General features: G+C 53.3%; 1 protein-coding gene across 3 annotated transcripts; it reads left to right on the forward strand.

Annotated features, from left to right (window-relative positions):
• The first annotated feature begins 5,784 nt into the window (after positions 1 to 5,784).
• Positions 5,785 to 16,991, forward strand: ATP5MC2 (ATP synthase membrane subunit c locus 2). Of its 3 annotated transcripts, XM_065419186.1 has the most exons (6): positions 5,786 to 5,875; positions 9,861 to 9,930; positions 10,176 to 10,241; positions 13,442 to 13,519; positions 14,757 to 14,947; positions 16,717 to 16,991. In XM_065419186.1, exons 3-6 carry the CDS (start codon positions 10,203 to 10,205, stop codon positions 16,829 to 16,831), a joined length of 423 nt encoding a protein of 140 aa, XP_065275258.1. In that variant the 5' UTR covers positions 5,786 to 5,875; positions 9,861 to 9,930; positions 10,176 to 10,202; the 3' UTR covers positions 16,832 to 16,991. The 3 variants fall into 3 exon arrangements, with proteins under 3 accessions (XP_065275259.1, XP_065275257.1, XP_065275258.1); XM_065419187.1 differs by lacking the exon at positions 13,442 to 13,519 and having other exon boundaries at positions 5,785 to 5,875; XM_065419185.1 differs by lacking the exon at positions 9,861 to 9,930 and having other exon boundaries at positions 5,785 to 5,875.
• Positions 16,992 to 26,867: the final 9,876 nt, after the last annotated feature.

Raw genomic sequence — 26,867 nt, forward strand, 5'->3', positions numbered from 1 at the left:
GCCCCGGGCGGGGCTCACCGCCCTCCTCCCAGGGCTCCGGCCGCCCTCCCCCCCGGCGCCCTCCCCCCCGGCGCCCTCCCCCCGGCTGCCGGGGGGAGAGCGGAGCCCCCGCCGGGGCTCGCCGCCCTCCCCCCGGGGCTCCGGCTGCCCTTCCCCCCCCCCACACACACAGGGGGGGGGGGGGGTGGTCGGAGGCTTTTTTGCCTGGGGCGGCAAAAAAGCCAGAGCCGGCCCTGGGGGGAAAGGCTCATGGGAAAACTCATTGGCGCCCCCTACTGGTCCCATCAGCACAGGACCCCCAGAGGCAGGCACTAGGTGGCAAATGATTGGCTGGTGGGGGCGGCAGGTGTTGGGAAGGGCCAGACAGCTGTGGTCTGATCACCGGGGGTCCAACGGGCTCAGGGGAGGGGCTGGCTGATGTGGGCCCTACCATAGATGGAGGGATGGGGGCAGGTCTCGGGGGAGTCATCAACATTCCTCTTCTAGGGGTAGCTGACGGGTAGAGGGAAACTGGATCCCATCCCCCACACCTACCCCCTGCATCCTACCCTGCATCAGCCACCTATCAGTGACCTGGGCCAGCACCCTTGAGGTCAAAGGTTCTGTGTCCTATTGCCAGCCTCTCACCCCCTGGCCCCAATGCCCCAGCTGAACGCCTCCCCAGAGCCAAGCCCCAGTTTCCACCAAGACTTTGAGTACCTGCCTGACCCCGCCCCCACCTGCATGACCCCGCCCCTGCCCATGTAACCCTGCCCCTGCCTGCTTGACCCCATCCCCGCCTGCGGGACCCCACACAGAGGTCACCATTCGGAAGAGTGCACTGCCCCACTCCTGCTGGCCTGGGCTGGCACACATGGTGCGTGGTGCATGGGAAGTCACACAGGCTTCTGTGGAGGCAGTTAGGGTCCCGATCCCAATGCTGAGCCCGATTCATCCCTGCACTGGGGCAGGAGCCAAGGGGAGGCAGCTGGGGGCAATTCAGCCCCCCATGCAGGGTACAGCAGATGGGGGTATCACCAGCTTGTACCCTTGTTGCAATGACTCCTCTGGGCCACAGAATAGCCACAGGATAGCTCTGCCCTGGCCATGCCCCCTCCTGTCCTGTCCCACCCACCCCACCCGAGACCCACCCTGGGGCGCCCCCTGCACCACGAGGCATCTCCAAGGGGGGCAGGAGCAGACACCTGCCAATGGCCCCTTGGCCTGACCCAAGCTAGCGTGAAAGGGCTATGGGGCAATCAGACCCATCACACTCAGGGCACAGCCCCTGTTGTTCATTGCTTCCTTCACACTAGGCTGGCCCTATAGATCCATGCCCCCCCCCTCACTGTACCCTCAACCCCAGCCCCCCTCAACTTGAGCTAACAGAACCAGCGGCAAAGCTGAGGTTGCCCAGGAATTGGGGCATCCTGATGGCAGACAGAAAGGGGCCTGATCCCCACCCCCCCACACACACACTCCTTCCCTGCAGCGGAGCCGCCTTGCCCCCCCCCGGTCTCCTTCCTCCCGATTCGCCGCGGTGCAGGAGGGAGGCAGCGACATAAAAATGCAGATTCGGGATTGGTATGAAATAACATTCGATATAAATCCCTCTCCTGCGAGTCGCAAGATGAATCGGCTGCATTGAAATTCCACCGCCGTGATAATTAAACTCAGGATCGGCTCTGTGCTAAATTACATTCCTGCAATGCCGCTGCTTCGGGTCCCGGGAAATTGCTCCCAGGGCCTGGAGGAGAGGTTTTATCGCCCACCTGGGTGTGCCTACTGGAGAGGTTTGTTTCCTCCGAGACCGTAAAGCTGCCCCCTTGATTTATCGGCCCCTTCTCCCAAATCCGATTAAATATAGGATTTCTGCAGGATCCCCAGCCCCGCTCCCCGGACTGGCTCTTGCAGAGCACCGGGGCCGAAGCAGGCAGGACAAACAACCCCAGTGAGGGCTGCCAGTCCCCCTGATTTACAGCCCAGCCCTGCTTTATGGGGGCTTTGCATTTTTGCTCTTGCTTTTTTCTATTCCTGCCTCTTGTTGTCCCGGGGGCCATGTCCCCCTCCTGCTCCCACCTCCCCCGCCTGTAGGAGTCTAGGTACAGGCAGGGCCAGCCACTGCTGGCGGTGGCCCATAATTCACCGGCCAAGGCCCGCCAACCTGTCGTGGGTTTGTCCTATGTTGGGACTGGATAGGGAGAGTTTGATCTCCCCACCCGTGTACCCTATGCTCACGAGCATCAGGGTGGGGGCAGGGAGAGCCCACTGCTTGAGGAGAGAGGGCTGGGGCAAGTGTTTGAGGGGGGGTGGGGCACCGTGGGCAGTGAGGGGGAGGGGGGTTTCACCCGCTTCTGATTAGGCCTCATGCCACCCTACTCTGCCCCACAAGGTGCCCATCGGGCCACCCCTGCTGGGTTAATGGCTAGAGCAGGTGCCCTGGCAGCTGATGGGGAGATGCAGGGGCAGGGAATCAGCTTTGTGGGCATGTGGGTGCGGCTTGGATTGCTGGCTGCCCCACTCCCACCCTGGCTGGGAGGTGGAGGATGGAAATGGAAGAGAGAGAGGGAGGGCTTGTAGTAAAGAGACTGGACTGGGGCACAGAACACCTGGGTTCCATCACCATCTCTGCCCCCAACTTCCCATGTGTTAGGGTGACCAGGTGTCCCGATTTTATAGGGATGGTCCTGATATTTGGGGATTTTCTTAATTAGGCACCTATTACCCCCCACCCCGTCCCGATTTTTCACACTTGCTGTCTGGTCACCCTACCATGTGTCCTCTGGCCTGTCACCAAGGGACAGAGCTTCCCAAGTGCTCAGCATCCAGCAGCTCCCATGGTTCCCAATCGGGTGCGGGGGGGGGGGGAATTCTCCATTGTTCTCAAGGGGACGCAGATACACACATTCCCCCTCCCCACTCAACTGGGAGTAGGGTGACTAGACAGCAAGTGTGAAAAATCAGGACGGGGGTGGGGGATAATAGGAGCCTATATAAGAAAAAGACCCCAAAATCGGGACTGTCCCTATAAAATCAGGACATCTGGTCACCCTGACTGGGGGTCTCTGTGCAGCACCCCAGCCTGGGAAGATGAAAGGGTGCCCCCTGGTGGAGCTGGTGGGAACTGCTCTCAGCCAGTCTGAGGCAGGAGTTGGCTCCCCCTGGTGGAGCTGGTGGGAGCTGCACTTGCAATGGGCTCCATTACTATAGGAGTGACCATGGCTGACCCACCAAGGGACTCAGCTGGGAGCCCTGGAGGTCAGTGCTGGAAGGTGCCAAAGCTGGCTGGGGCTGAGGAACCAGCAGCCATGGTCCAGCCAGGCAGTCCCCAAGCAGAGCCTGCCATAGCCACCGCACGAGATGTCCCAGGCAGGGCTGCCCTTGAGGCCTGCAGACAGCTGGGGGCGGGGGTGGCAGGGAGCCCACCTGGTGATGGAGAAGGGGGCCAGCTTGGTGGGCCTGGAGACTGGAGTCCTGTATCCCAAGCAGGGGCAGCTTCCCCCCAACATAGTGTGGCTGGGCAGGAGCAGGCAGATCATTCAGCCACTGGGGCTCTCAGCGCTTAGTGTGTGTGTGTGAGAGAGAGAGAGAATGTGCCTCCCTCTGGTGGCCAGAGACCCAGAAGGTATCTAAAGCCCTGGAGCTGGGCAAAATGGCCGTAACAACCTTTCTTGGTTTTGGTTTGTCTGTTTCATGGTTGCTGAAACGGAAGCTACTTCCCCAAAACCGCAGTATCCCTGGGGAAATCCCCGTGGATTTAGGTGCTCCCTGGTGGTTAGTGAGCCCCAGCTTTAGTTGAAGGGGTGGGAGTGGGGTGTGTGTGTGAAATTTTAGCAAAGACCCTCTTTCCCCAGAATACTCTTTAGGCATCAGAGTTAAACAGTCTGCTAATAAAGCTAAAGGCTGTTCCACACTCTCGGCAGTGCCTTCCCTTCCCCAGGGCCCTAACTCCAGCCTCTGACAACATCATAAACTCACAGGCTGTCCTGTTGCCACAGGGTCTTCCAGAGAGGCTGAGAGCTGAATTGCTGGTTGAGGTCAAGCAGCTGCCTCCACATTCACTTTGGGCAAAACCCGCTCAGGCCCCTTCCTCCAGCAGAAAAACAGGCCCTTTGTAAAAGCACCAATTTCCACAGGGATTTTAAATTAGCCAGAGTCAGGAACCACTTCGGTTGGCCTTTGGTTTCACAAATGTGCCTCTGTGCAGTATTTAAATGCTAGGGACAAACATAAGGTGCTGGGGAACTTTTATTAGCAGCAATTATTATGTGTATTGTGGTAGAATTTGGAGGTCCCAGCTGAGACTGAGCCCTATTGGGCTAGGTGCTGCACAGACACAATCCCTCTACCAAAGACCTTATGAGGTAGACAAAGGGTGGGAGAGGAAACTGAGGATGGGGCAGTGACTCAGCTAGCAACTCAGGGGCAGAGTCAGGAACAGAACCCAGAGGTCCCAACTCTTACTACAGTGCCCTAGCCACCCAGACCACACTGCCACTAGCAGTTATAGCCTAGAATAGCAGATAGCCACTGTTCTTGCTAATCATAACAGGAGAAAGAAGGTTGGATTTCAAGAGGGATCTAGCCACCATGAGACTCAGGAATGCAAACTGGGCCAGGGTCCTTACCAGGCCTCTCAGATGCAAGACCAGCCTCTATCTGCAGTGACATTGACTCTGGGCCCTGAATTTTCACTAATACTTGCAAATGAGTGGCTTGATTTACAGGAATCAGTGAAAGCTGTGGCCACTCTCATTTAGGGGCCTAAATAGGAATTTAGGGGCCTAGCTTTAACACATACACCCCAGGTTTTGACGTCAGTGAATGGAGTTTGCAGTATGCGGTTCAGAGCACTAGGGGGAGAACTGGAGCACATGCAGGGATGGTCGGTTACAGATAATGGAGGTTTCTGCCATAAAGACTCCATTTATGCAGGGTGTGTAGCTCGAAAGCTTGTATTACTTCACCCACCTTGTCTCTATAAAGATGCCACCTCAACCCAAGCAGCAGGCCTGGAAGGGGGGCACAAGGAGGGGTATCTCTGTTGCCCTGATGTGCTCAGCCCTTTCTGCATGGACACGCATAACCCTGCCCTGCTGGGAGCACTTTATCTTGGATTCAAATTCTGGAGGGTGATTTTACTTTTTTTACTCTGGTTTTTCTTTTCCCTTTGGATGCACCAGGTTTTGTCACGAGGCCGGTATTGTATGGAATCCCCAGAGGAAAATACCCCCTACCTGGGCACTGCTTCCCAAGCGTTAGCTCTGCTGCTGTTGGGCAAATGGCATTATGCAGATGGTGCCTGATCCAGCAGATGTACTTCCACACACAGTACCGTCCCTGGGCCACAGGGTAGTGCTGCAGCATCAGCCTTGGCAGTACTGCCCTGGCCCAGCAGTTGGCACCATGCCCTCTGCCCTCCTGCAGTATCAACCCAGGTGAGTAAGTGGTGCTGCAACCACCTGCAGTATTGCCTCTGGACCAGTAGGAGGCACTGCATCCACCTGCAGTACTGCCCTGGGTCTGTAGGGGATACTGCACTCACCTGCAGTATCCCCCCAGGTCAGTAGGGGGCGCTGCACCCCGTGCTACTGAGCCTCGGCCAACAGGTGACGCTGCGCTCTCCCCTCTGTAGTACCGCTCCATGGCCTGCAGCTGGCGCGTCGCCTTCCTGTAGTACCGCCTCCCGATCAGCAGGTGGCGCTGTGGCACACAGCACTAGCTGTTCCTGGGACCTTCCTGCCGGGCGGACGCTCTGGGCGCTACCCGCTCCCTCTAATACCCCTCGTTTGCCGCCGAGTTCCGGCCTGCCGCGGACGTCGCTCTCTGGGCCGCGTTGTGGTCCCGCGCATGCGCAGAGACCCTTCTCTCTTTGACCTTCCTCCTCGAGCACCGGGTAAGGAGGCCCCCGGCGTCCTCGACCCGAGCGGGGCGGCCTGGCGCGGGGGAGGCCTCTGGTGCTGGGAGCGAGGAGAGGCTGGGGGTGACGGCTGGAGTTGAAAGTGGCAGGGAGGGGCTGAGGGTGAAATTGGCAGGGGAGGGGGGCGAAGGGAGGGGTGTGTGGGAAGGGACTGGGGGGTGTGGGGAGGGGCTGGGGTTGAAAGTGGCAGGGGAGGGGTGTGTGGGAAGGGACTGGGGGTGTGTGGGGAGGGGCTGGGGTTGAAAGTGGCAGGGGAGGGGTGTGTGGGAAGGGACTGGGGGGGTGTGGGGAGGGGCTGGGGTTGAAAGTGGCAGGGGAGGGGTGTGTGGGAAGGGACTGGGGGGGTGTGGGGAGGGGCTGGGGTTGAAAGTGGCAGGGGAGGGGTGTGTGGGAAGGGACTGGGGGTGTGTGGGGAGGGGCTGGGGTTGAAAGTGGCAGGGGAGGGGTGTGTGGGAAGGGACTGGGGGTGTGTGGGGAGGGGCTGGGGTTGAAAGTGGCAGGGGAGGGGTGTGTGGGAAGGGACTGGGGGGTGTGGGGAGGGGCTGGGGTTGAAAGTGGCAGGGGAGGGGTGTGTGGGAAGGGACTGGGGGGGTGTGGGGAGGGGCTGGGGTTGAAAGTGGCAGGGGAGGGGTGTGTGGGAAGGGACTGGGGGGGTGTGGGGAGGGGCTGGGGTTGAAAGTGGCAGGGGAGGGGTGTGTGGGAAGGGACTGGGGGTGTGTGGGGAGGGGCTGGGGTTGAAAGTGGCAGGGGAGGGGTGTGTGGGAAGGGACTGGGGGTGTGTGGGGAGGGGCTGGGGTTGAAAGTGGCAGGGGAGGGGTGTGTGGGAAGGGACTGGGGGGGTGTGGGGAGGGGCTGGGGTTGAAAGTGGCAGGGGAGGGGTGTGGGGGAAGGGACAGGACTGGGGGGTGTGGGGAGGGGCTGGGGTTGAAAGTGGCAGGGGAGGGGTGTGTGGGAAGGGACTGGGGGGGTGTGGGGAGGGGCTGGGGTTGAAAGTGGCAGGGGAGGGGTGTGTGGGAAGGGACTGGGGGGGTGTGGGGAGGGGCTGGGGTTGAAAGTGGCAGGGGAGGGGTGTGTGGGAAGGGACTGGGGGTGTGTGGGGAGGGGCTGGGGTTGAAAGTGGCAGGGGAGGGGTGTGTGGGAAGGGACTGGGGGTGTGTGGGGAGGGGCTGGGGTTGAAAGTGGCAGGGGAGGGGTGTGTGGGAAGGGACTGGGGGTGTGTGGGGAGGGGCTGGGGTTGAAAGTGGCAGGGGAGGGGTGTGTGGGAAGGGACTGGGGGGGTGTGGGGAGGGGCTGGGGTTGAAAGTGGCAGGGGAGGGGTGTGTGGGAAGGGACTGGGGGGGTGTGGGGAGGGGCTGGGGTTGAAAGTGGCAGGGGAGGGGTGTGTGGGAAGGGACTGGGGGGGTGTGGGGAGGGGCTGGGGTTGAAAGTGGCAGGGGAGGGGTGTGTGGGAAGGGACTGGGGGTGTGTGGGGAGGGGCTGGGGTTGAAAGTGGCAGGGGAGGGGTGTGTGGGAAGGGACTGGGGGTGTGTGGGGAGGGGCTGGGGTTGAAAGTGGCAGGGGAGGGGTGTGTGGGAAGGGACTGGGGGGGTGTGGGGAGGGGCTGGGGTTGAAAGTGGCAGGGGAGGGGTGTGTGGGAAGGGACTGGGGGTGTGTGGGGAGGGGCTGGGGTTGAAAGTGGCAGGGGAGGGGTGTGGGGGAAGGGACTGGGGGTGTGTGGGGAGGGGCTGGGGTTGAAAGTGGCAGGGGAGGGGTGTGGGGGAAGGGATGGGACTGGGGGGTGTGGGGAGGGGCTGGGGTTGAAAGTGGCAGGGGAGGGGTGTGGGGGAAGGGACGGGACTGGGGGGTGTGGGGAGGGGCTGGGGTTGAAAGTGGCAGGGGAGGGGTGTGGGGGAAGGGACAGGACTGGGGGGTGTGGGGAGGGGCTGGGGTTGAAAGTGGCAGGGGAGGGGTGTGGGGGAAGGGGCTGGGGGGGTGGGGAGGGGCTGGGGTTGAAAGTGGCAGGGGAGGGGTGTGGGGGAAGGGATGGGACTGGGGGGTGTGGGGAGGGGCTGGGGTTGAAAGTGGCAGGGGAGGGGTGTGGGGGAAGGGACGGGACTGGGGGTGTGGGGAGGGGCTGGGGTTGAAAGTGGCAGGGGAGGGGTGTGGGGGAAGGGACAGGACTGGGGGGTGTGGGGAGGGGCTGGGGTTGAAAGTGGCAGGGGAGGGGTGTGGGGGAAGGGACTGGGGGTGTGTGGGGAGGGGCTGGGGTTGAAAGTGGCAGGGGAGGGGTGTGGGGGAAGGGGCTAGGGGTGTGTGGGGAGGGGCTGGGGTTGAAAGTGGCAGGGGAGGGGTGTGGGGGAAGGGACTGGGGGTGTGGGGAGGGGCTGGGGTTGAAAGTGGCAGGGGAGGGCTGTGGGGGAAGGGGCTGGGGAGCTGGGATCCCTGTTTCACTGGGGCGAGGGGGGGTTGGGCTGTGGGGGAGGGAGGTGGCTGCCTGGCCGGGAGGAGGGGTACTAGGTGGCTGTATGTTGGGCTAGGTCTGGGATCCTTCAGTCCTCTTCACCCCCAGGGCTCCTGTTCTCCCCTGCCTCTGCCTCCTGGTGGCTTGTTGCCTAATGGGTGGCCTTACATTTATCTGTTGGTTGTCTTGGCTGCTGTCAGCACCTCGGCCTCCTTACAGACCCGGCTGGAGCCTGCAGTCTCTTTAGCCAAGTGGTGCCTGAAAACAAGGGGCCCCCCAATGATGACTAAATCTCAGTTGGCAATAACTCCCCTTCCCCAGCACAGAGCTCCTAGTGGAGGGAGTACTGTGCTAGGCAACAGGGAGCTGCATGTGCCCAAGAGGGGAAGCCATGGCTGAGAAGTCAGTGACAAACCCCTGCCCGTTTGTTTTTAATTATTCAGCCTCCTATGTGGCAGAGGGGTCTGGTCTCTATCTGTAGACTAGAGGTGATACTGACCTATATTGCAGGGGGGCCACAAGGCCATTTTTATTACAGTAGAGGTCCCAGCCAAGACCAGGGCCCAGTTGTCCTGGGTGCTGAAGACACAGCCCCTGCTCTGAAAAGCTTACAGTCTAAACACACAGGATGAGAGGGGCAGTGACTTGCCCAAAGTTGTTTATCCAATCAGTAGCCGGGCTGGGAGTAGAACTCTGGTCTCTGGGCGCCCAGTCTAGTGCACTACCCACTAGACCACTCTGCTTCTCCCTAATGCCGATCACAAGCTTGAGGATCCTTGGATGAAAAGTGCTTGGGACATGCAGAGTATTAATGCACATTGAAAATGACCTTGGGGATCTGAGAGTCACTGACCATTTGTGCAGGAGTTAATGGGCCATTCCCATCTCTAACTTATTTGACCCTGAGCGTTAGAAGCCTGAGGGAAACTTAATGCAAGTGCTCCTGGAGAATGGTTTGGCTCAGCCACACGAGTCCTGGATGAAGGGGGCTCTGCTACTGGGGGCTTGGAAGGAGTCCCAGAACCTGAGGATGGTTCTGGATCAGGGGATGGGGCATGAAGATGCTTTGTTGTGTCCTGAGAAACTCCAAAGCTCTTTACAAAAGCAAATGACTTGAGTTTTGCACTCTACACAGAGTAGGTAAATTATATCCCCATATGGGAAAACTGAGACAGAGTGATTTCCCTATGATTGAATGAGCAGCAGTGGGAAGTAGAACCCAGATGTCCTGAGTCCCAGTCACCTACCAGATCACACAGGACCCTGATGGGTTTTTCCCATCGTATCTGACTCTCCATTCCAGTATGGTGCCTGTGTTTTAAAGCTCAGTCAAGCTGTGGGTATTGGTCTCTGGTAGCTGAGCTGCCTACCTTATTTGTTTTGTGGTAGCTCTTAACAGCCTCAGTCATGGACCAGGACACCATTGTGCTAGGCACTGTACAAACAGAGAACAGCTGATCCCTGTCCAAAGGATCTTACAGTCTAAATACTTGAGGATTTTGTGCTCTGCTTCCATTCCAGGGTCTTCATCAGTGGCCTGCACTGTTCAACCCCTTGTGGGTACCCATGGGATTAGCATTGAACTTTTCTGGTGCGTCTGATATTGTGCAGTAAATTATCATACCCCCTTCTCCCAGCTATTGTCACCTCTTTGTGATGATCCCAGTTATCTGTCGTGATCAATATTATCACCTTGGTAATACTGTTTTGAACTTTTGGCACATTCGTTGGGAGTCCCACACCCCCGCTTTGCAGCATGTTTCTATTGCAGTGAATGATTGAAATTGTGGGACAATGTGGATTCCTAATGTGGTGGTGTTTTGGTTTCTCTTCCAGTTTTGTGACCTCCTGCTGTCCCCGAACATGTATGCCTGTGCAAAATTCGTCTCGGCTCCTGCCCTAGTGAGTAGCGGAAAATCCCATTTTTTAATCCATTCTAATACTAGGCATTTCTGCAATACTTTTTCAACATATTAGCTAATCTTCACAGCCCCCTGCCACATAGGTAAGTGCTATCTCCATTGTCTAGACAGGGAAGTGAGACGCAGGTGCCTGCAGTCTCCCATGAAGTGAGTGGCAAAGCTAGGAATAGAACTCAGGAGCCCTGACTCCCAGTCTTGTTCTCCTAGGACATTCTGCCTTTAGGGGAGTGCGTTGAAAAAAAGTGGATTTCACGTCAGTCTGTATCTGCTTAAAGTAAGGGTGGCTAAAGCATGGCCCATATGCTGCATGGCCAGCCTCATTTTCAATATGGAGGTGAGGACTGTGGGTATTACTGATGCTGTGCATGCTGGGAATTGTAGTCGCCACAGACCACACTTCAGTATCAAAGATGAGGGTAGCTGCTGTCTACATCTTATCCAAAATGGATGGGGCTCTTAGCCAGTTACCAATGAATCCCTTGGCACCCTAGTTTAGAGGTAACTTGCCCTCAACAGGCCAGATCATTGTAACCTTTTCCTATTTGCTACTAATTAGCTGGGTGGCGTTTCCTGTCTCTGGAGGTGTAATAAAACTTCCTTCTGAGCTAAGCTGCCTGCTGCAACGTTGGGGCTGCCAACCCACTAGACTTGTAACTGGCTGCTGGCTTTCAGTAACCCTGCCCTGGTGCCAGTCTGCCTGCCCTCAGGGCCCGCATGTCAGGACTTGGTTATTCATACAAGACGCTTCAGAGATCATGTAGTGTCAAGGGATCCCTAACCATGCCTCGAGCTCTGCTCCACCCAAGGCTGTGGCACATCTCAGACACTCTTGTCTACACTGACCCGCAGAGCTATGTTGTGGGGACCTGCTCCCCTACCACAGTGCCCTACTGTAGATGGACCCTGCTTAGCTACATGTTTCACCCTGGCTTCAGTTGCCTGACACTAAGTGAATCCCTGCTCTGATCTGCTGAGTTCAGTCCAGATGGCTACAACAAATACAGCCGCCCCTGCCTCCTGTTTCATCAGTTCATAGGTGGGGAGGGAAACACTGATTAACTGGAGGTGCTTCCTGCTAACTCTGTGCTAGCCTGGCCTGGAGTGGCAAGTGCCAGCAATAAGGTGATCCCATGGTAAATGGGAGGCACTCTCCATTTACCATCTAAGTGTGTGGAGTCTCAGGGCTTGTCTACACTTAACAGGGGATCCACCTGTGGCGATCGATGCATCGGTGGTCGATTTAGCGGGTCTAGTGAAGACCTGCTAAATCGACCGCAGATCGCTCTTCTGTCAACTCCTGTACTCCACGGGATTGAGAAGAGTAAGGGGAGTCAATGGGAGGACGTCGCGTAGTGTGGACCCCGCAGTAAGTAGATCTAAGCTACGTTGACTTGAGTTATGCTATTCACGTAATTCAAATTGCGTAGCTTAGATCGACTTTTCCCTGTACTTTAGACAAGGCCTCAGTGAGAGAGGGTTGGCTCTTGGATGGTGCGTGTCTGCCCCAGGGTAAGTGACTGTCCCTGTGTCTCCCGGTTCAGTTCCCCTCTCCTCCCTTCTGGGTTAGTCTTGTGTTGGGGTTCCAGTAGGGCATAAATTCACATTGACTGTGGCTGGTTTCCAGGTAATGGTTACTAGCGAGTAACTAGTTCTTCAGCCAGCTCCATGGGCAAGAGTGATCAGGATTACCTTCCATGATGGACTGTCCTGGGCCATACTGGTCCATGAGGAGGCAGCATTCGGTAACCTTCATCCTTTGTGTTGCCTTCGCATGGACTGTGCTGTGGGAACACAGAGAGGCTTGAGGACAGTGCTTAGTTTGTGCCAGGGCTGAGCCCCGGCACCTCTGGGCCTGGCAGTTCATAGCCCCGGCACCTCTGGGCCTGGCAGTTCATAGCCCCGGCACCTCTGGGCCTGGCAGTTCATAGCCCCGGCACCTCTGGGCTTGCCACATCAGTTATGAAAGTAAAAAAATTGCGTGAGCTCTGGCAACTCTTTCATTACAAATTAAGCCCTGCTTGAGAAGAAGTTTGGTTTGGAACGTATTAAAACAGGAAGTGGCAACACGATGCCAGTGCTGCTACCAAGTGTGTGGATTCCTGCTGCCCTCGGGGAAAGTGCTACCTTTCCTCTGCCCCCACGGCAGAGACATGGAGTGCCACCTTCAGCCATGGAGTCTATGGCAGTTGCTTCCACTTATGCCAGAGCTGGATTTGACCCAGAGAACTGCTGCAGGGCATTCATGGCCTGACTTCTGAAGGTACTCAGCCCCTTCCAGGATCAGGCCGTTCACCCGGCCACCGGAGGGACTTTCATGCAGATATACTGCAGAAGACATCCCGTCTTGACTCTTGGAGCGACAGCTGCTCTGGTGTCCCTGAAAATAATTCAGTCACTCTGCATTGGGCCAGCCCCAGCTAACAAGTGGGGGAGAGCCTGGCCCACTTTGGGCGCTATGTAAATGCTGCGGCCCCCTGCAGAGCTGCAAGGTGGGGGAAATACTGCTCCAGTTCCTTTCTAGTCTCAGTCATTCATCCGCTCTACTCTGCTCTGGTTAGGCCTCAGCTGGAGTATTGTGTCCAGTTCTGGGCACCGCATTTCAAGAAAGATGTGGAGAAATTGGAGAGGGTCCAGAGAAGAGCAACAAGAATGATTAAAGGTCTTGAGAACATGACCTATGAAGGAAGGCTGAAAGAATTGGGTTTGTTTAGTTTGGAAAAGAGAAGACTGAGAGGGGACATGATAGCAGTTTTCAGGTATCTAAAAGGGTGTCACAAGGAGGAGGGAGAAAACTTGCTCACCTTAGCCTCTAAGGATAGAACAAGAAGCAATGGGCTTAAACTGCAGCAAGGGAGGTCTAGGTTGGACATTAGGAAAAAGTTCCTAACTGTCAGGGTGGTTAAACACTGGAATAAATTGCCTAGGGAGGTTGTGGAATCTCCATCTCTGGAGATATTTAAGAGTAGGTTAGATAAATGTCTATCAGGGATGGTCTAGACAGTATTTGGTCCTGCCATGCGGGCAGGGGACTGGACTCGATGACCTCTCGAGGTCCCTTCCAGTCCTAGAATCTATGAATCTATTATCTGACAGATTATTGCAGGAAGTTGGCCCTGGGTATCTGGTAGGGATTGTATTGCACTGCCTCTCTGTCTGAATGATTACTTTGTCTGTCTGCAGGTGAGGAACAGCCAGAGGCTGCTGTGCAGACCAGTCTCTGCCTCCCTGCTGAGCAGGCCTGAGGCCAGGACAGATGAGGTAAAATGCTGAGCTTGGACCATGAAAGTGGAGAGGATCCTCAGAGCTTGAATTGACTTAACCATTGGGCCCAGCAGGGGGCGTGCAGAGCAAATAGTCCACTCCATAGCAGTCTTTGACGAGCGCGAAGCTGGGGGGTCGGGATCCCTGCCGGGCGAGGAGGCTCAGCTGGGCTGGCTCGTTCTCTCAGGCTTCTGGGCTTAATCTCTAAGGAGAGAATCGTAAAGCAAGAGGAAAATCTGGGCAACAGAAGAAAGCATGTTAACAGTGCTGCAAGCTCTCCCTGTGGAAAGGGATTGGTGATTCAGTAGGAGGTGCTCTTCCTTACGAGTCAACTCTGAACCGATCCCCCAGCATGGGACTAGAGGGCGCTGTGCTGCTACAAGCTGTATTTCAGATCAGGTGTAATAGTGAGATCGGGACCACTTGTGGTCATTTAAAAATCCTCTGGCACATGCAAGGAGGTTAGCCCTGGAGTCCCAGCCAGCTCTCAACTTGTAATTAGTCTGCTCCCACAAATTCCTCATGTGGGCTCAACTGAGAAGTCACTTCCTGACCAGAAGTATTCTACACGGCGAAACAGCTGCCAAATTCCACCCCAGCCATGGCTGCAGTTCAGTGGTGGGTGAAGAACTTCACAGAAGGATCATGTATTAGAATTAAAATGTGTAAAGCACTTTGGGATCCTTTGAGTGAAAGGCACTATAGAAATGACGGGGGCGGAGGGGGGGGGAGTGTATGTGCAGCAGGAGCACTAGACTGCTGTAAGCCCAATATCTCAGGAATGCTTCTAGGCCAGTGCTTTATAATGCTGGAAATCCAGCTCGACAATAGTTTTAAGGCATTCATTTCCAGGCCTAGCAAGTCACAGGGCCTTCTCTTACTAAAACCCCAGGGAGATCAGAATTGCCCCTCCATATGGGGAAACTGAGGCACCAAAGTGAAGCAATTTGTCTGAGGTTACAAGGGGTCTGTGAGAGCTGAATTTAAGTGGCTCCAGTTCTGTGGCTCACTACACTAATTGTGCCCCTCTCTTTAGCCTAACTCACAACCTCCCCCCTCTAGAGGCCCATGAAGTCAGTTCTCCAAGCCATGTGGGAAACTTGGGTTCTTGTGGTCCTTAGTCCGCTCAGTGTAGATGTTTCCATGGCCATGCCCTGGTAGAGAGCGGGCAAAAAACACTTGTAGAGCTCCATCTCCAGCTGAATCTCACTGTCATCCCTTCAACTCATCCTAGCTCGGCTCCACCCCAGCACCCCAGAATGCCCTCCTCCAAGCCGTGGGCCGGGAGGTCCACACCAGCGCCATCTCCCGGGACATTGACACCGCGGCGAAGTTCATCGGTGCTGGTGCTGCCACCGTTGGGGTAGCCGGCTCTGGTGCTGGCATTGGAACCGTATTCGGCAGCCTCATTATTGGCTATGCCAGGTAAGGAATGAGCCTGTATCGGTTAGCTCTTCCCCTGCTTTAACCCTGTCCCCTGGCTTGGTTACAGCTGGTGCAGGCAGGGCCTGGGATAGGGGTATCAAGCAGGGGCTTTGGAGCTGTGCTCCAGCTCCAGGCAAAAACCTGCAGCTCCGTGCTCCCGCTCCACTCCAAAGCCCTGGTATCAAGCAGACCACGGGCCAAATCTGGACCGCCAGATGCTTTTGAACGGACTCCAAAATCTTTTTATTTACTTATTATCATTATTGATTTTTTTATTATTTTCTCTGGAGTCTGGACCTTGGTTATACCTTGACCAAGCAATTTGGACCCGTGACAAAAAATAATTGACTACGTCTGGCTAGGACTTCCCAGCACGAGCCTCAGAGCGGGGCTGCAAGTGAAAGCAAGACCCATCAGAAAGGCTGTTAAGAGTGAACTCAGTCTCCTGCTCTTCCTGTGCATCCATGTGGGACTTGGATTCTTTAAGCTTTCCTGTGCAGCCTCAGCCTGTTAAGATGGCAGCTCCTTATGTGGTAGCCCCCTTCAAAAGGAATAGTGATTGATTCCTCTGAACCCGGATACAGTGCCGAGTCTGTTACAGTCCTCTGGGGCTTTGCTCTCAGTCCTGGCCAATGCTCTTGGCTCTGTCAGTGGAAGGAACCGTAAACTGTCCACGAGGAGCATTTCTAAATCGGTCTGACCATTCCTTTGTATAAGCAGGAGATTTGGGGTAGGAACAGGACAGCTGAGGACTCTTACTGGGTATCAAGCCCTTCCTGTCTAGGGCACAGATTCAGATCCAGCCTGAAATCTGCCACCATCTGTGGGTCAAATGAATCTGGTGGGTTTCAGTTCCATCCTTTATGGGTGAGCATGCCCCCCTCCCAGCCAGTTCTAGCGGATGCTTTTGAGTGGGCCGTGGAGGCCAAACTTCCACTAGAGGGGTCATCGTTGGGCAGGGTGGGGCATGCTGTAGGGGACAGTGAGGAAGCTTGCCCTGGCACTGTCCCCTGCTGTGCCTCTACTGTGGAGTCTCCAGAGCTGTCAGCCTGGTGCTGAGTTCACATCCTTTCCTCAGCAACATGGGCCATCCCAAGGAGCCTGTTGGTGCCTCTGAAACAAAATGGGATTTTCCCACTTCCTCCTGCTGTGGGACTCTCTCTAGTGATCAGGGTGGGTTTTGGTTTCTTACCCTGTTACCCTAAACCCATAACACTGGGATTTTTGTCAGCTCTACGTGCTAATCCCAATGCTGTTGCCCAGCACTGAGAGAGCAGGGGACAGGTGTAGGCACCAAGTCAGGGTTCTTTCAGACCATCACACGCCTGTCGGATGCATGAATTTGGGACTCTTGAATGTAAAGACCCCTCTGGAGTGAATCTAGGGCTCACCCATCTGGGAGCATCTCTGCAGCCAGCAATCACTACGGTGCCCCCTGGTGGGAGAGGCTGGGACTGCACTAGCCTGAATGCTCCCAGACAGTTGTATGGCATGGGAGATCTGGGACTTTCCCCACCTCCCCATGACTGTGTTGTAGTGGTTTCTCCCTCTGGCCAAGAGGAGCTGTGCCTGGCTCCCTTCAGAGACTGTCCTGGGGCTCAGCCAGAGGGGGTTGATCAAGAGCAAAGAACCTCATGGGCCATTAGGAGCTGGCAATGCACATTAGTGTATCTGACTCTTGGGCTGCCGTGCCCAGCCCGGCAGCATGGGGGATGCTCACGATGCTCCCACGTGCTTCGCTGACTGGTGCTTTCTTCCTCCCCTCATAGAAACCCTTCCCTGAAACAGCAGCTGTTCTCCTACGCCATCCTGGGCTTTGCACTCTCCGAGGCCATGGGGCTCTTCTGCCTGATGGTGGCTTTCCTCATCCTCTTCGCCATGTGATGGAGCCAGCTCCCTGCTGTGTGTTCCTCCTGTATCTAGTCTATCGTGAGCGGCTGTGAATGTCCTAATGCAGGTGGGGGTATCCCTGCCTCCTAACCAAATCGGCCTGGCCTGGCCCTGACTGAGGGAAGGTGAATAAATACTGTATTGATCTACAGAACGCAGGTTCTTGGTGTGTTCTTGGCATACAGGGCGCCAGTCCGGCTGCTTCCTCTATGTGCGTGCACTAGGATGACCAGACAGCAAGTGTGAAAAATCGGGACGGGGGTGAGGAGCCTATATAAGAAAAAGACCCAAAAATCAGGACTGTCCCTATAAAATCGGGACATCTGGTCACCCTAGTGTGCACCCACCGGCTAGCTGATGATACTTGTACCTGCAGCCATGCTGCCTAGGGCTGTGCTCTGGGTAGACCTTGGTAAGATAAGGAGGGCGAGGGCGAGGCCTTGGCCCTGGGGGAGCTTTTAGGTGCTGCAGGACTTGGGATGGGTGACTCAATAGGGGGCATGCTCTCCTCTCAGTCAGAGTGGTGGTGGGTGCTGGTGAGCTTCAGGAAGTAACATCTGAGGTTCTGACCATCTGTGGTCAAGTTCCCAGGCTGCTTTCCCACTAGTCTGGGTGGCTAATCCTTGTATCCTGGCCAAATTCCAGCTCTAGTCGTTCTTCAGGCTGACTCTCCTATAATGGCACAGCAATCCCTCAGTCCCAGGCACCTCCCCCCACCCCCGCAGTCCAGAACAATCTGCATAAACCAAGATTAAAGTTGTTCATTGTTCTTATTAGGCTGTGCCCATTAGGGAAGGGAGGGCATTCCCAGACTCTGGCCTCTCGCAACACTTGGGCTCTGAAAGCCAAGCTGGGTTTTCTCTGCCTCTGACCTCACAGTGGATAAGAAAGGGTCCACAGTGAGAGTGGCGGGGCGAGGGTGATGCTGCTCTGTATCTGTCCATCCTCCTGATGCCAATAGGTGCCAGTCTGTGGAAACCTAGTGAAATACCTCGGTCTAGGGAAGGGTCTCCATAACTGGTGCAGAGAGGCCTTTGCCTAAAACATCCCTGGCAAGAATCGAATACAAAGCAGCGGAGCTAGGAATTGCAGTTGCTCCAACTCAGGTGCTAGAGGCCTGTGCTCTAGTTCCACCATACGCAGAACTCCCTGGGCTAAGTTCTGTGACCTGTTATGAGGCTCCCCCGTCTCTGGGGTCTTCACAGCACCTAAATGTTGGGGGAAGGCAACTCAGCCTCTTAATCTGCTTCAAGGAAGCAGCCCCTCTGCTATGAACTGAAATGGAATCCATCTGCATGGCCGCAGGGACTATCTGACAGCAGAAGCCCAGTGCTATAGCCTTGAGGATACTCAAAGCTTAAATCAAGTTAGCCGTAGAGAGAGTGTCTTCAAAATGCCTAGCCAGAGGGTGCTGGCATGCCTCATTGGCTATGCTGTGATAGTCCACCCCGGGGCACTGGAGTGCTTAAGGCTATGTCTACACTGGCAATTGAATGACAAAGCTTTTGACTTTCAGAGGGTATGTCTACACTACGGGATTAATCCGAATTTATATAATTCGAATTTAGGAAACCGATTTTATAAATTCGAATGTATTCGGCCACACTAGGCACCATTAATTCGGTGGTGTGCGTCCAAGCTACCGTAGTAGCATCGATTTCCAGAGCGTTGCATTGTGGGTAGCCAATAACATCTAATTGCCAATAACATCGAATTGCGGCCACACTAACCTTAATTCGGATTAACAATACCGATTTTGACGCTACTCCTCTCGTCGAGGAGGAGTACAGAAATCGAATTAAAGGGCTCTTTAATTCGAATTAAATGGCTTCGTTGTGTGGACGGGTCAAGCGTTAATTCGAATTAAAGCAGCTAAATCCGAATTAAAGTCGTAGTGTAGACCAGGCCCGAGGTGTTAACACCCCTCCCCCGAAAGACACAAGTTTTGCCACAACAAGTGCCAGTGTGAATAGTGCGTTGTCGGCAGGAGAGCGCTGTCAAACACCACTCGTTGGGGGTAGAGGTTTTTTGTCAGCGGAAGAGCTGACAAACAGCGGCTACACTGCGTGACTTTTAGCGGCACGGCTGTGGCGGCACAGCCATGGTGCTAAAAGCTGGGAATCAGGCAGAGCTCAGCCAGCAGGGATGAACCTGGCCCCAAACTTGGTGCTTTCCAAACACACACACACACACACACACACACACACACACACACACACAAGCAAGTTTTCTGTCTCTGAAGAGCTTGTCTTGATATGACACAAAGCAGCCAGCAGGAAGAGATCATTCCAAAACCCACAGCGAAGGAGTATCTATAGGAGGCTGTTCCCGCTGTGGGGGCTGCAATGAAGCAGGTAGGAGAGGATCTGGGGTGATGTCAGACAGCAAAAGGAGGCAGTGACACTAGCCTTTCCTGGGCCCTGTGTGGGGAGCTATGCCTGGCTGCTGCCTGCCGTCATACAGCTATTGTTCTGCTCAGGGAGAATGAGTCAGGGAAGCTAGCGGTGGAGCTGGGAGAGTCTTGCCTCCCATTTAGCCCCTGTCCAGGCTCGCTTAGGTTATAAATGGTCAGGGCAGCTTCCCAAGGAGTGTTTGCTGGGCAAATCCAGGCTCTGGGTTCAGCAGTCCAAATAGTTTCAGGGTGGTTGGCAGCTGCTGAGACCATTCCAGCTGGAACCGGCCTAGCTGCACATTCCTTCGTGGCTGCCTTGTGCAGTCTGCGCTGGTCAGTCTTCAACCAGCAGCGTGGGAGGGAGACAAGTTGGAAGCAAGAGGATTTGCCAGCCCTCAAAGGTAGGGGCCTACCTCCCTAGAACCAGAACTGAGTCAGTAGTTGGTGAATTAGTTATGTAGGGCCAATCCTGCGCTAGCTACTAATGACACCTTGTACTTAGAACCCTGCCTGGGAAGCATCTCAGCCTCCCCTGTGGCAGATAATGTGCTACACTTGCATTGTAGTGGGGAGAGTGAGGCAAAGAGCCGAAGAGATGTGCCCTAAGGTCTCCAAGGGAGTGTGGTACAGCAGGGAGTAGAAGCCAGCTCTCCTGCCTTGTGGGCCTGTGTCTCAGCCTTCCCCCTGGCAGCAGGCCGGTGCCCTCTGTACAATGAGTCTATGCAGGACACGGTCTCAGTCAGTACATGAATGCTTATGTCACACAAGCTGCCCTAATCACCGGCTCCCTTGCTGATGGGATCAGTGTGACTTGAATGGACCACAGAGCTTGTCTGTCCCTCACATAGCCCCCACCCCAGTGCACCCCCAATACAGGCTTGAGGCACATTGACTGGGCTCTGAGAAGCCTGCTACTGCCTCTGATGCACCTAGTGGGGATGGGGAACCCAGGCCCTCGCTGTGCTAAGCAGGCATCCTTTATCGTCCCTCTGTCTTGTCTTTGCCAGTGGCTGATGCTTTGAAGGCTGCTGTGGGCATGCCATTTAGGTGTCAGTATTGTGTTCATTTGCACCTGGTCAGTGCTGAGGTTGGAGGGGAAGGACAGCTGCATTTTGACCTCACTCTGCTCGGAGCACCAGCAGCTCAAAGGGAAATGGCCCTTGCAACAAAGCTGCGGCCACCTTGGCTTGGCATGGCCCATGCAACAGCCACTGGAAACTTCACAGCTAGTGTAGGCAAGGGGCTGTCTGTCTTTCAATTCTGGTTGTACACTGCTTAGCACAGAGGGGTCCTGGTCCAGGATTGGGGGTGCTTAGGCACTACAGTAATACAAGTAACTCAGAGGTGGCCTTGACCAGGAACCACTTGTGAATCACTGTTAGTAGTCCAGGGCCTGTGACACACAGGCAAGTACATGTGATGACTCTCGAAGGCTGTGGGGCATATACAAGTCAGGATTTTAGAACTGGTCATGCCTGCAGCACTCTAAACCCATTTCTCCTCCCTGCTACTGACTCGTGTTACATCTACCTACCTGATTTTTATGTAGGTACTTACACAGCCCTCACTGCTGTGGTATCTGATCAACGGGTTTATCCTCCTCACCTACGCTGTGAGGTAGCAAAGAATTAGCTCTATTGTACAGATGGGAAACTGAGGCACAGGGTAGTTTAAGTGACTTACCCAAGATCACACCAGGCATAGGGAACAGAAGCCAGGTGTCCTCAGTCCCAGCCCAATACCCTTTCTATTGGACCATCCTCCCTACTCATCCCTGCCTCAACACAGAATCATAGATATTAGGGTTGTAAGAGACCTCAGGAGGTCATCTAGTCCAATCCTCTGCTCAACTCAGGACCAACCCCAACTAAGTCATCCCAGCCAGGGCTTTGTCAAGACGGGCCTTAAAAACCTCTAAGGATAGAGATTCCACCACCTCCCTAGGTAACTCATTCCAGTGCTTCACCACCCTCCTAGTGAAATAGTGTTTCCTAATAGCCAACCTAGACCTCCCCCACTGCAACCTGAGACTATTGCTTCTTGTTCTGTCATCTGCCACCACTGAGAACAGCTGAGCTCCATCCTCTTTGGAACCCTCCTTCAGGTAGTTGAAGGCTGCTATCAAATCCCCCCTCACTCTTCTCTTCTGCAGACTAAATAATCCCAGTTCCCTCAGCCTCTCCTTGTAAGTCATGTGCCCCAGCCCTCTAATCATTTTCGTTGCCCTCTGCTGGACTCTCTCCAATTCGTCCACATCTCTTCAGTAGTGGGGGGACCAAAACTGGACGCAGTACTCCAGGTGGGGCCTTACCAGTGCCGAATAGAGGGGAATAATCACTTCCCTCGATCTGCTGGCAATGCTCCTACTAATACAGCCCAATATGCCGTTGGCCTTCTTGGCAACAAGGGCACACTGCTGACTCATATCCAGCTTCTTGTCCACTGTAATCCCCAGGTCCTTTTCTGCAGAACTGCCGCTTAGCCAGTTGGTCTCCAGCCTGTAGCAGTGCATGGGATTCTTCCTTCCTAAGTGCAGGACTCTGCACTTGTCCTTGTTGAACCTCATCAGATTTCTTTTGGCCCAATCCTCTAATTTGTCTGGGTCACTCTGGACCGTATCCCTACCCTATAGCTTTCTACAGCATGAGTAAACAGAGATAAGCTACCTCTGACACACACCCCGCCTGCAATCAGAGCCTCAGGGACACCTCCTGCTGTTGTAAACCCCACAGCTGGTCCTGAAAACCTGGTGTTGATGTTGCTAGGGAACCAGGCTGCCTGGGTGTTTATGACAGCTTGGCCTGTGTTTTGGAAACCCACCCTCGATACTGAAGCAAGTCAGCCCAGCGGTTGATAAAACCTCAGGCAAGGGGTGTTAAATGACTTAGCAAATGCTAAGTAGCTTGTATCTGTGCTGCACTGACGTAAAGGCTGAGCAAGTACTTCTTTCATCAACAGGGCCCAGAAGGGCCAAGGCCTGGAAAAAAGACAATTAGTGCTGGTAAGTCCCCGGAGGGGAGCTATCAGCTTGGTATAAATATACTCCATGGATTAGAGAGAGGTGTATCACACAGACAAAATACAAGCTGAGGGCCTGACAGACCCTGCCACTAGCAGCGGGAGTCTCTTACAGCAGGTGGGGGCAGCACACACAAATTGAGATTAAACTTCCATTATCACGCCCTCCCTTGCCCCAGTTACTTTATAACTTTCTGAACCAGATTCCTTTGGGGATAAATTTTTCCAGGCTTGGGCTTAGCCCAGCTGTGATTGTTGGGTTTTTTTAAATTTGAGCAAGATTGGAGTTCTTTCTGCATGTGAAAAAGAGAACAAGACAGGAAAATCCTCTTCCTCTTGTGTTCTGATCAGAAATGTCCTTGCAAAAGTTCAAAAGGCCTGACTAAATTTTGTTCCACCATGGCTTACTTTGTAGATCTTGGTGAGACCTAAGGAATAAGCCAAGTTTGAAAATCATCACTGGTGTTCAGAAAGTATATTTTTTTAACAACAAAAATGATGTGTGTAGAATTTGTTGTGAGGTCTTTTTAAGTGTTTGTCTAATGGGGAAACATTGGCATAGTATCCAATCACCTCACCTTCTTCAATACCTTGCCTCCCCCCATACATACCCTGTGAAGTAGGGTAGTGCTATTATCCCCATTTTACAGATGAGGGAGCTGAGGCCCAGAGAGACCAAGTGACTTGTCCAAGGGCCTAGACTCTCTAATCTGTAGAGTGGATTTATCATAAGGCTTCAGCAGAGCAGGGAACTTCCAAGTCTGAGCCCAGGTCTATACCTGTGGTTTTCAACCAGGGATTTGGGGCCCCCTGGGGGGCTGCAAGCAGGTTTCAGGGGGTCCTCCAAGCAGGGCCAGCGTTAGACTTCCTGGGGCCCAGGGCAGAAAGCCGAAGCCCCAAGGCATGGGGCTGAAGCCCAGGGCCCTGAGCCCTGTCTCCTGGAGCTGAACCCAAAGCCTGAACAACTTAGCCCTGCGGCCGACCCTGGCTTTTATATGCAGAAAACCAGTTGTTGTGGCACTAGTGGGCCATGGAGTTTTTATATCATGTTGTGGCGGCCTCAGAGAGAAAAAAGTTGAGAACCCCTGGTCTACACTACAGAGTTAGATCAATGTAAGGCAGCTTACGTCGACCTAATTATGTCCGTGTACTACTCCACGAGAGGAGTAGGGCTTATGTTGGTTTAGTTAGGACGATGCAGTATCCATGTAGAGTAGACCCTGCCTTACTTGCATAGGCTCTTGGTTATCATTCATGTCAATTTCATGGCTCCATGCTGGAGCCATTTCCCCCCTTCCTGACTGTTGTATTGCTAAGTGGGATCTAAATTTCTCTCGGTGCAGGTCTGAGAAGTGACATTTGGGCTCTGTCACTTTGCAGACCTCCCATTTGCTTGAGGGATCATTCTGCCTTCACAGGCCTTGTAGAAATAGACTCATATGGGGTTCCATGTTTATTCCCTCTCAGGCTGTCAGCTCTGTTATCAGTCTCTCCATGACGTCCCCTAGGGAATGGAGCTGCGGGGAATCCCTCAGGGAATTCCAACATCTCCGAATTTGTTTTCCTTCCAAATCAGAATGAAAAGTCAAAAACATTTCCATTCGGAATCTAAACATTCCGTTTCCATAATGGAAAACGATTAGAATACAAAAGATTAAATAGACCATATATTGTAGATAATAAATATAGAGATGTTCACATTAATATTTTAAGATACAAGTAGAAACAAAATTAATCAAAAATATAAAGTTGAAAGAAAACATTTTTACTTTATCAAAATGAAACTTTAACATTATTGAAACTAACTGAGAAAGTTTAAAATTGTTTTGACTTTTTCCCCAGTGAAAAATGTCACTGAAATTGACACATTCCTGTAAAACTTGTCAAATTTGATGAAACTGCATAGCAATCTGTTGTCTCTTGACTTAAACTCAAATTTGGAAGCTCTTTGGGGCAGGAACCATCTTTTGTTCTGTGTTTGTACTGCACCTAACCCAATGGGGTCCTGGTCCAGGCCAGAAACTCCTAAGCACTATCACTACAAATAATTTTCCAACTGAAAACTGTTCAATCTACAAAATTTTCAACTGTAGTTCTACTACAGATTTTGCTATCGCTAAGGATTTTATGTGGAAGGTGCCCAGATATTGTAGTGCTGGGCAGCAGGACAAAATTTCCAGATTCGATAGATCCACAAGACTCCAACTTGCTGCCCCATAGCTGAGCTGGCTCTACTAGGGCTAAGCACTTGGTTTTGTCAGTGAAACGAGTGCTGTGGTATTAAAGGCTGTATAAACAAACAGACTGTAATTTAAGCACATCTGACACACAGGGAGCAGCGCTGCTGAGTAACAAGGGACCTTCTTTGCACGGCAAACTTCTCTGGCTCTACCCTGAGCCTCCAGGCCATCTCCAACTGCAATTAGAGAGGAGCTGGGGGAAACTATTTTGTAGGGAATTCTAGTATTTTGAAATGTGGTTTTGTTTCAAATCAGGACAAAATGATAAATTATTGACCTTTTTGCAGAACGGAAAGTTATGAAAATTTTTGATTTGGAAATATCAAAGTGGTGGGTTTTTGGGGGGGGGGGGGGAGGGGAAAAGGCAGTCAGTCTGATATTAATCCGTGTCTGCCTCAACTGCCGCAGTGCCTCCTGGGAGCTGTAGTTCAGGTCCCTCTCTATGGCCTGGGCTCTCTGGCTGGACTACATCTCTCATGATGCACCATGGTTTCCCCTCTGGTTGACCTGCCATTGTACATTATGGGAGTCACATGATCACAGTGCTTCATGGGAGATGTAGTCCAGCCATAAGAATAGTGGCATGAAGCATCCGAACTACAGCACCCAGGAGGTACCAACATCAGCTCAGGCATACACAGATTATGGTTGAACAGACTCAAAATACAACATTTTGATTTGGTTTGACCCAAAATGAAATATTTTGTTTAGATTTTTCCAAACAGAATATCAAAACATTTGAGGAAAAAAACACAATTTTCCTACAGAAAATTTTGATATTTGTTGGAAAATTCCTGACCTCTCATAAATCCTCCTTAAGCATTTGCTCAGAGGAATGACGTGTCCTAAACAGAGTTGCACTCAGATCCCAGTTATCCATTCATTTGTATAACCCTTCAGAAGAGCTGCCTGGGACAAAGGAAGGGTCTTGAGTAACTCCATGAATTGGAGTTTGTCTGCTCACAAACTTAAATTAATGTGAGAGGCAAAGATGTTGAGGTTTTTGGCCTGGAGCATGAAGCGCTTGCTGGGATCATCTGGGTATATCTCACCAAATCAATTCCCTACCTTTGCAGGGGCCTAGGGCTTTGGTACACCTTGCTCCCTCTTATTCTCTGCCTGTCACACACCAGTTCAGTCTGCAGAGGGCTGTAAAACAGTCTAATCCAGGTTATTTGGGCTCTACACAGGGGTAACTGGGTGGGGTTTAGATGCCTGTGGTGTGCAGCAGTTTAGACTAGGTGATCTGGTGTGGTCGCTTCTGACCTTCAACTCTGTGATTCTATGACAATAGAAAGAATCTTGTGCATGGTCGTAGGGCTTTGACCTGGAAGATTTGGAGCACTCTAGCTTGATCCAACAAAGGAAATGAAGTACCATTGCAGGTCATCATCTCACTAACTACCAGACCGCCACTCTGCAGTGCCCAGTAGCGGTCATGCTCAGACAGATATGTACCGGCCTGTATGGAGCAAGTTCATGATTTTCAGCCTAGTGAACAAGTGGTCACAACACACAAACACCACAACAGCTGACTAATAGTTGCACCTTAGCTTTTTCTAAGTACCTTGCCAACGAGTTAATCCCCACAATGAGACAGGTCAGGATTACTGCCCCTACTTTACAGATGGGGAAACTCAGGCACAGAGAGATTGAAATGACTGGCCCACACCTTGTGGCAAGTTGTCAGAATCCAGATTAGAACCTGATTCCCTTTCGCTGGACCCATCCACATGTATAGTTTCATATTTAATCAGGAGAGTTCTTGCTCTGATTATTAAAGCAGGTTAGATTGAGGGGAGGCAGTATGATCTAGCACAGGGGTTGGCAACTTTTCAGAAGCGGTGTGTCGAGTCTTCATTTATTCACTCTAAGGTTTTGCGTGCCAGTCATACATTTTAACGTTTTTAGACGGTCTCTTTCTATAAGTCTATAATATATAACGAAACTATTGTTGTATGTAAAGTAAATAAGGTTTTTAAAATGTTTAAGAAGCTTCATTAAAAATTAAATTAAAATGCAGAGCCCCCCGGACTGGTGGCCAGGACCGAGGCAGTGTGAGTGCCACTGAAAGTCAGCTCACGTGCCGCCTTCGGCACACATGCCATAGGTTGCCTACCCCTGATCTAGCACATGGCGCATGTGATTGGGAGTCAGGACACTGGGTTCTAATCTCAGCTCTGCTGTGTGACACTGTACAAGTCATGTCCCGTCTCTGTGCCTCAGTTTCCTTTCCCATCCTTTATTTCTTTAGACTGGGAGCTCAGCACATCGGGGCCCCAATCATAAATAATGGACTCAGATCATTAATTATAATTTATTTGTTTTGCAGTAGAACCTAGGAGCCCCACTCATGAACCCGGACCCCATAGTGCTAGGT

This window comes from Emys orbicularis, chromosome 19 (genome assembly GCF_028017835.1).
Source record: "Emys orbicularis isolate rEmyOrb1 chromosome 19, rEmyOrb1.hap1, whole genome shotgun sequence".
Classification (NCBI taxonomy): Eukaryota; Metazoa; Chordata; order Testudines; family Emydidae; genus Emys; species Emys orbicularis.